The sequence below is a fragment of the Mus pahari genome, chromosome 13, assembly GCF_900095145.1.
Source record: "Mus pahari chromosome 13, PAHARI_EIJ_v1.1, whole genome shotgun sequence".
Taxonomy (NCBI): domain Eukaryota; kingdom Metazoa; phylum Chordata; class Mammalia; order Rodentia; family Muridae; genus Mus; species Mus pahari.
In genome coordinates this window covers 58309578-58319235 of record NC_034602.1, presented here as the reverse complement: position 1 = coordinate 58319235, position 9658 = coordinate 58309578, and the positions used below count along the sequence as shown (strand labels likewise).

Below are 9658 nucleotides of genomic sequence, written 5' to 3'. Positions count from 1 at the left end.
GGTCAGAGTGTAGTGTGAGGTGCTAGGTCTGATGGTCAGAAAAGAGAAACAAGGCACCAAGGGTTCTTCCACTGTTTTAGAGACAACAGTCGGTGAAGAAAAGTCTCTTAAGTGATGTTAGACAAATGCACCTCCATTCACATCCCCAAAACCATAAAAAGAAAAGTGCCTTACCTCAAAATACCCTTGACAAGAAATGCAGAAATCAACTGTAATTGAACATCAAATCTAGACCACAGACTACCTTGGTGGCAGTACTTTGATGATATGCTTCCTACCCATCAGAAGCAGGCAGCTTATCATTGTGAATGGATGTTTTTGTCAAGTCATTAAGCATAAAGCCAGGCTATTGAATAAGGCCAGTCAGCCCCTTACCCACAGGGTTGACTTCTAAGGAAGTGGTGGTTGGCTTGTTTAGGAAGGCGCTACTGTGTACTCTAGACTGGCTTTGAATTGTCATCTTCCTGTCTCAGCCACCTGAGTTCTGGAATTAAAGGAGTGAGCCCCATGGCTAATCCTGTGTTGTTTGTAACACTTGTCTTAGGTTTGTTGTAAAGCACTGAAGATCAGCTGTGTCTTTTCCCCTTGTGCTATATGCAAAAACAAGCAAATATCCCAGCTGTACTTTTACAGATAACTGTTTATATCACATACTCTCACACAGATCATGCTTCAACCTGAGGCCTAGGAAGCATCAACAGCTGTGGAGAAACACGTTATAAAACAGTAATGTTGTGTGTTATCAATGTCCTTTTTAAAAACAAGTAATTGTTAGCACATCCCTTAGACTGTCTTCTGAGTATCTGTGACGGAGTGAAAGTGTTAGTCTAGCATTGCTTTTTATTTGAGGAGTCCAGAATACAGGTTTTTCATGTTTAGATTTGTGTGTGCAAGGCATGTTGTATGATTTTATCACCTGGAACTTGTATCTCCTATAAGCATTAAATGTTGTTTTCAGTTCTGCCAGTAAAAAGAAAAAAGTGCGTACCTCCCACAATAAGCAAAACCAAACCAAACCAAACCAAACCAAACCAAAAAAACCCTTAGAAATACAAATTCAAATACCAATGCATTTGAGTGCCCCATGTAGACACCAGACTACTGTTATGATAAAGATTTCCTTTCTTTTTATGAAGTAGAGTCTCACTATGCAGCCCACAATGGGCTCAATTTCACAATGCTCCTGCTGCAGTATTATTCAATTTCACTGAATAATGAAATTACAGCAGCACATCATATGCCAACAAGAAAATTTGTAAGTAGGATATAAACAACCTAAAGGAAAAAAAATTCAGTAAATTAAAATTCAGAAAATCTATTCAACAAAAGATCCTATTTAAAAATAAATGAATAAATAAGCGGAGTGGGGAAGTGCTGGTGAGATGAAGAGATGGCTCAGCAGTTAGAGGACTTGCTGCTCTTCAGAATCTGGTGCCCAGCACATGGTGGTTCCTAACTACCTGTAGCTTGAGCACCAGATTAACTAGACAGATTAGTTAGATTAGATCTGACACCCTCCTCTGGCCCCCACGGGAACATGCACGCACGCACACACACACACACACACACACACACACACACACACACACACGCACAAATAAAACATCTTTTTTTTTTTTTTTTTTTAAAGGAAAAAGGAAAAGTCTCAATTTGGGAGAAATTATTTCCAACAGAGTCAACAAATGATTTGTATCAAGACTGTTTTAAAACTTCCTCCAGATCAATAAGAAAAAGTTCATTAAAATGAGCATTAGAGCAAACTTGCATAGAAAAACAAATATGCATTAGCATTAGATTATGAAAAGGTGATTATTTCATTAATGGAATTCAAATGAAACCAAAGAATTACATTTTACAACCCTGACACCAGGGAAGATGAAAAACCACACCCCCTGATCTTGGTTAACGGCACAGAAAGAGAGAGAGAGAATACGGCTGTTGGTGAGAACAGGCACCGACCCCAATCAGAACTATGACCCTGTAAGTCTTCCAGGCCAACGAATCAAGAAACCCTTCCGAAAGGGCAGCTGAAGGGAGGCACATGGTATTCACAGCAGCACTGTGTTCTGTTTTAAAAACTGCACCATCAAAAGCCCATCAGCAAAAGAAGAGTGACATCCCTTCCTTTCATAAGCACTGAGTGCAAACTTCACAGTGGCTAGCTATCTCTTCTAAGCCCTCACTGTATGTCAAACACTACTGTTCTGTCAACTCTTTAATTCATACAACAGCCTCAATCGTTTGTGCTGTAATTATCTTTTTGAAAATCACCAAAGCAGACAAATATAGAGTCAGGATAAATCTAGCAATAAAACTTAATGAAAAAGGAGACAAACTACAAAGAATACACAGAAAGCTATTGCAACAAAGTTCTAGACAAAACTAAACAATTTAGAGCACACAAGTATGCTAAGTTGTTCCTTTTACCTCCCCTTTAAAAAGATTTATTTATGAATTATGTGTGCCTGTGTGAGCCTGGGTATACCACATGCAGCAGGAGTCGGTGGAGAGCAGAAGAGAATGGCATTGGATCCCCTGGAGTTGAGGCTGTGAAGCTACCTGATGTCAGTGCTGGCACTGGACCCGGGTCTTCTACAACAGCAGTAAGTGCTCTTAATGCTTCAGTACCCCTGCCTCTTCTTAAAAACAAAACAAACACCAACTGAAAATAATGACATAGACTCACATGGCAAATCTGAGAAGGATATTACCAGAGAAGATTATTTTCTAACTTAAAAATTATTTCAATGTATATGTATAGTTTACAATAAAAACTTCATTCACTCTTAAAACATTTCTCTTTATTATAACCTGACTTCATTCAATTAGATTTCCCTATTTTAGCCACAGCTCAGTGCGTACAGCACATTTCCTCAGCAGACAGCCTGCGCTGCAGCACCCTATAGACTTGTGTGCACTACTATATTTAGTCCCCACAAAATCATTTTGGCATTGGTTTTATGATCTCTACCTGAAGAAACTGAAGGACAGAGAGGTTCTAATGTCCCCCAAAGTCACACAACTACAATTTCCTCTTTATAAGGAAACAGGCAAAGGGTCCTGTAACTGCACGGGTGATATTTCAGAAATGGAAGGAGAAAGGACTGAAACCTAAGACATTTTTATTAGTGTGGTGCACGCTGTTAAGCACATACTGCCTCCATGTTTACAGTGACATCTGACTTTATAAGCAGCATCTGTGTATTTTACACCGAGGAAGACAGAAAAGGCTCACAGTGAGTACTGAGAATTAGCAACAGGAAAGCCATGGGAAACTCCTGACACCCACTTTCTGGGGAAGAACAAGGATGGGCAGTGATGAGCCAGTGATGATGCTGGGTTTTCAGCAGAAGCTGAGAGCAGAATCAAGGATGGGTTGACCTCATTTCAAGGAAGGGAAAAATTGCTGGTGCAGTTAAAAGATGAATCCTAAGAACAAAGTCCTAGAGCAAATGAGAGAGTGGACCAAAGTACAAAGGAAGTCTGTGCTTCCACCGTTTACAAATGGATGTGTTTAAATTATCTGTCACAGCATTAAATATGACCATTTGATTGTGGTTCACCTGGACCATCTTATTGTCTGTTCTCAGAGTACTGTCCTTTTTTCTCTGCTTTTATTTTTTTCTTTCACGTTTCCTGCTATCCTATAGAGTCAATCAACTTCCCATCCGTTACACTCATCCCATCCTCCTACCGCTGGTTTGGAATTTATAAATTATATTTCTACTCTTTAATTTAGTGCACATAGGATATTCCAGGTAAGATTTTCAGCCATCTGCAAAGTTAGTATTTCCACTCTCCTCTAGAACAAGAATTTTTTTCTTATCACTCAGGACTACGGTTTTAATACTAAATACTGACAAAATGTTTGCTATTTTTATTACCAATCCTTAATTTTATCAACATCACTTATCCATTTCGTATTCCTCATAGCCCTTTTTTTCTATCATATCCTGATTTCCCTGAGTTTATTTTACAACTTAGAGAAATATCTATGTTTACAGTGCTCTTTAACTCTGAATGGGCTGGTTTGTAATAGCAAACTCTATGTGTAATAACATGCTTATTTTCACCTTTATCTCAGCATGAAATTCCAGGGGAACATTCAGTTTTCCTTTCCTGATTCCAAAGGGTGGTCCCTTGGTCTCCTACATACTGTTGATATAAATGTTATTTCAAATGAACAGTAACTGGCTTCTCTGTTTGGCAGCTTTTAGGTTAAACTGTTTCTCGGTCTGTTTTTCCAATCTGCTTTCCCTAGACAAGATGTCTAGGTGGATTCTTTTTTTTTGTCCTGCTCAATAGTTCAAATGTAATGAATTTTTCTGGTTTGTTTGGTTTTGGTTTTTTGGTTTTTTTTTTTTTTGGAGAAAGTTCCACTAAGTAGCTCTGGCTGTCCTGGAACTTACTGTGTAAACCAGGCTGCCCTTAAACTCATAGAGATCCTGCCTGTCTCCTAAGTGCTGAGATTAACACATGTGCCAACATTCCCAACTGGTCCAAAGTCATTGTAGTTGAAGAACCTTTTTTTTTTCTCAAATTCTGAACACCATGTGCATGTGCTCTCTGTCTGTCTGTCTGTCTCTGTGTGTGTGTGTGTGTGTGTATGTGCACATTTTAATGTGACTGTAGATGCAAAAGTAGACTCGCACCATGTGGAGGTCAGAGGACAATTCATGATGCTAATCTTTCCTTCTACCTTCTTATTGTTTGCTGCTGCATATGCCAAGCAAGCTGGCCTGTGAGCTTCTTGAATTCTCCCATCTCTACCTCCCAATTCACTGTAGACATGCTGGGATCATAGACGCTCTACTGCATCTGTCTTTATGTGGGTTCTGGAGGTCGGAACTCCAGTGCTCACACTTGATGGCAAACACTTGATATCATCTGAACAATTCCCTCAGCCCTCCATTATCTCTATAAATTACTTACTATTTTCCTGTCTTCTCCCTCTTAAATGCCTATGAAATGCAAGCTAGAGCTTCATGCTATTTTGTTTTGTCTGTTTGAAACAGGATCTGATCTGGTACGCACAAGCTGGTCTCAGGCTCATAGCAACTCTGTCTAAACTGAAATCTGCAGTCAAAAGTTTCAGAAACACCATTTTTCCCCCACAATGATCATTTAACCAAAGCACATAAAATAAGTTGCTTTCAGATGGGAACTTGTAAATATTCTCATTCTGAACTGTCTAGATGTTACTATATATATAAAATGCTATGAAGCACAAACAAGGAGATTAGTAATGGCTCACACACATGCATGAATACTTATTTTACAAACCACAACCATCTTAATAAACTCACACTACATTGCTGGTATAGAATCTCCATAATTTCCACTAATAATCAAATATTCTATCCATGAATGCCTCTAGACATTTGTTTTTAAGCTCAAATTCTGGCTGTTTGCCACACATCTGCTGTCATTAGTAAAATTAAAACTAATTTTACTAAAATTCAAACCATCTGAATGCTCTTAAAAATTTAAGGATGTCTTAGCAAGTCTCTGCTCCTTAATGAGCCATTCCTGACTTTATCATGTGATTTGAATTATTCAAAAGTCAATCTCAAACTCTTAAGTATATAAATTATCTTTCAATCAAGCAATTACTTGGTGTCTATCTGATAGCTAACAAGGTCTAATTTGGCCTAGGCAAATCATGAAAAAGAATGCAAAATAAAAATGTCAACAGACAATGTATTTCTACTATAAGACAATTAAACTTGGGGCTGGAAAGCTGGCTCAGTGGTTAAGAGCACTGACTGCTCTTCCAGAGGTCCTGAGTTCAGTTCCCAGCAACCAATATGATGGTTTACAACCATTTGTAATGGAATCCAATGCCTTCTTCTGGTGTGTCTGAAGACAGCTACAGTGTACTCATATATATGAAATAAATAAATCTTTAAAACAACAACAACAAAAAGACAAACTAAAATTTTTATTACACTTAGCAGAGAAAAAGGAAACCAAACCAAAAATATAAATCTTAAAGATGTCGTATAGTGCAAACAACATTCACTATTTCCTTCGGCATTTAGGTTTCCCTAAGAAACCCCCTATATGATCTGTTGTGTCATCTCAGCAACTGTCTCTTCCTTTACTGTGTCTTTATAATAAGCACAGCCTGAATTCTGGAACTAAGAGACTCATTATACATTTTATCCCTTCAACCAGTAATAGCCAATTCTAAAAATTTAATTAATCAATGATATATGTATATATGGGCACATGTGTGAGTGTACATACATGTGTGCTATGATATGTATGTGGAGGTCAGAGGATTTATTAGAATGGTTTACAGGCTACAGTCCACTAGTTCAATAATGGCTATCTGTCTACAAATGGAAGGTCCAAGAATCCATAGTTGTTGAGCCCATGAGGCTGGATTTCTCAGTTTTCTTCAGAGAGCCTGGCTGCAGATTCTTGCTGTAAGTTTAAGGCCAGCTTGGCAGCTTAATGAGATCTTATCTCAAAATAAAGAATATTAAAGAAGAAACGAAAGAACAAAACAACAACAACAAAATGCTGACAGGCTTGTAAGATGTTTCAATGAACAAAGGCACTTTTCCTGTAAGTGATGATGCAGACTTGACCTCCACACCCACACAAAGATGGAAATAGTGGGAACTTCACAAAATGGTCCTCTGAGCTCCACATGTGCATGTATGTGCACACACACACACACACACACACACACACAATAATAATAATAATAATAATGATGATGATGATGATATGTGAGGTCCTAGGTTCAAAAGAAAGGAATAAACAAATAACAACAAAAAAAAAGCAAAAGAACACCAATGTATGTTCTACAGAATTAAATAGATATGAAATATTAGCCAGTAAATAGCACATCAGTTGAGAACAATTTGTCAGAGTTAAGGCATTCTAAGGTCTTTGTATTTACCAAAGGACCTTAAACATTAATTATCTCTGGCCTTTGAAGTAGTAATAGAATATATAACTTCCCTATAAACATGGAAGTTACAGATACTACTTTTTAAAAAAATTTTAAAGTACTAAATAGATCTATACATATATAAACTCTGACCTAAGAAATCAAGCTACACATATTTTTAAATACACGGGGCCACTTAGAAAAACTTTTCAAATGGTAAACCAAAACTTAGACAAGCTTCACGCCATAATCATAGAGACCAAATTTTGTGACAGAACATGAAGTCCTAGCAAGGTTTAAGAAGTATGGAGACACCATTAGGAATGAGAAAGGAACCAAAAACACAACAGAGTAAACCACGCTTACAAACTTCATGCAAGGGCTGGGTGAGATGGCTCAGTGGGTAAGAGCACCCAACTGCTCTTCCGAAGGTCCCGAGTTCAAATCCCAGCAACCACATGGTGGCTCATAACCATCTGTAACAAGATCTGACACCCTCTTCTGGAGTGTCTGAAGACAGCTACACTGTACTTACATATACTAATAAATAAATCTTAAAAAAAAAAAAAAAAAAAAACTTCATGGAAACAAACTGAAGTCTGTGTGTGTGCACATGTATGCATGCTTGTTTCTATCTGTGAGTGCAGATATGTGTGCCCAAGTGTGTGTGGAGGTCGAATAATCTCAGGAATTGGTCCTCACCTTCCATCTGTTTGAGACATTCTTATTTGCTGCACACACACACACACACACACACACACACACACACACATACACTCCAGCCCAGATGGCTTTACAGGCATGTTCTATTATTAAAGAAGTAAATAACTTTACACTTCCCCAATGTATAAGATAAATTAAAAAACGCTCAGCAAATTTATACATACCTGTTTGTGTAAGTGATGGGACTTTGTCAGCATTTGGAGTCTGTGAGCCCTGCCCTCCTTTCTGGACATTCGTAGAGTAAAACTTGACTTGATTTAGAATAGATACATGTGGGTGAATGTCGGGAACCATGTATGTAAAGCTTTCAAATGTCATTACATTCTTCCATCCTAAGAGAAAAAAAGTCACTTTAACTTCAAACTTTTAACAAATCACATGCTTGAATTTCCTTAGTAATATAGGAATCAAATATTTCAATTTCTCCCCTATATTTATATTGATATACAAACTTTAAAAGTATATATGAAATCAAGCAAAACATTCATATTCAGCTATTTCAAAAGATAGTACATAGTACATAACAGACACTCTCTTATTTTGTATGCTGGTTGCATTAAAAAAAAAAAACTGCTATAATGTATTTTTAGAATAGCAGAATCTGGGTATGAGACAGCCAAAAGGGTTTCCTACTTAAAATTATCCCATGTCTTCTCACAAGCAGGAGATTAGGTCTGTCATGTAACAATCAAAAAATGAATCCTGGAACTGGTGAGATGGCTCAGTAGTTAAGAGCACTCGCTGCTCTTCTGAAGGTCCTGAGTTCAATTCCCAGGACCAACATGAAAGCATGAAGGCTCTCAACTGTGCCCTCTTCTGGAGTGCAGATGTACATGCAGACAAAGTATACACATGCACAAAATACATATAAATAAGTCTTTTTAAAAAGATGTCTTAAACAAAAAAATAAAATAAATTCTATTAGTAGCCATCCCTGTTGTCTGATTTTTTTTACATTTCTTTTTTAAAATTATTTTTAATTATTTATTATTTATTTAATGTATATTAGCACACTGTAGGTGTCTTCAGACACACCAGAAGAGGGCATCAGATCCCATTACAGATGGTTGTGAGCTGCCCATTACTGATAGGGTTGCTGGGGTTTGAACTTAGGATCACTGGAAGAGCAGCCAGTGCTCTTAACCTCTGAGCCATCTCTCCAGCCCTATACGGAACCTTTCATTGAGAGCATGGGAGACACCAAGCACTTTAACTGTTGTATCTTGGTTGACAGTGGTTTTCTGGACCAAGGCAGAAGGAAACGAGACTCCACAGTTGTGCTGAAGTAACAGAAAGATAAACTTCTCCTCCTGACTTTTTATGTGTTACTGTGTGTACTCAGGTTTCCAGTTTCTCAAAGGACTCAAGAACTATTGAGACAGAATCTATACTTCTCAGGTTTTATATGAAACTAACCATGTCATTAGAGACAATCCCGTTTTTCAAGAGTGAATGAGTGAGCACTGCAGAGCTGACACTTGGTCAGGGGATACAGCTCGGTGATGGGACCTTACCTTCCATCCTCAGCACTATTGGGGCGGAGGGGTACAATGTCCAAGTGCTGCAAACTGAATTTCCAAAACACTAACTGATGTATGTCACCTGCAGGAAGAGGGCTCAGAGACTCTGGCAGCAATAAGTCACTGTGAGCACTGCAGATAACTGGGAAGCACGAGGGGTTCAAAGAGACATAAGAACTCAGTCTAGCTCAGGCTGGTCATTTATTTTGGGGGCAAACTTCCTGCTGTCAATATTTTCTTTAGTCTATTTGGCAAATTGCTGAGGGTCCGATGTGGTTTTGATTTTGTGCATCTATTTCTAAAAGCTAAGTGAGAAAAACAAAATAACAGTAGAGAATTCCTGCACACGAAACATGTGACATACCAAACCTGTCTTCTTCACTGTAGCTATTCTTGAGGCAAAATAGGAAGGGCTGGAGAGATGGCTCAGAGGTTAAGAGCACCAACTGCTCTTCCAGAGGTCCTGAGTTCAATTCCCAGCAACCACATGGTGGCTCACAACCATCTGTAA

General features: G+C 38.2%; 1 protein-coding gene across 2 annotated transcripts in view; it reads right to left on the bottom strand.

Annotated features, from left to right (window-relative positions):
- Slc30a9 (solute carrier family 30 member 9) overlaps positions 1-9658 on the bottom strand; it is a 49995-nt gene that overhangs the window by 32550 nt on the left and 7787 nt on the right. For both annotated transcript variants that reach the window (XM_021210238.1, XM_029545140.1), the window contains exon 2: positions 7792-7959. In XM_021210238.1, the coding sequence (XP_021065897.1) occupies positions 7792-7959 (168 nt within the window). The remainder of the gene's footprint in view (positions 1-7791; positions 7960-9658) is intronic.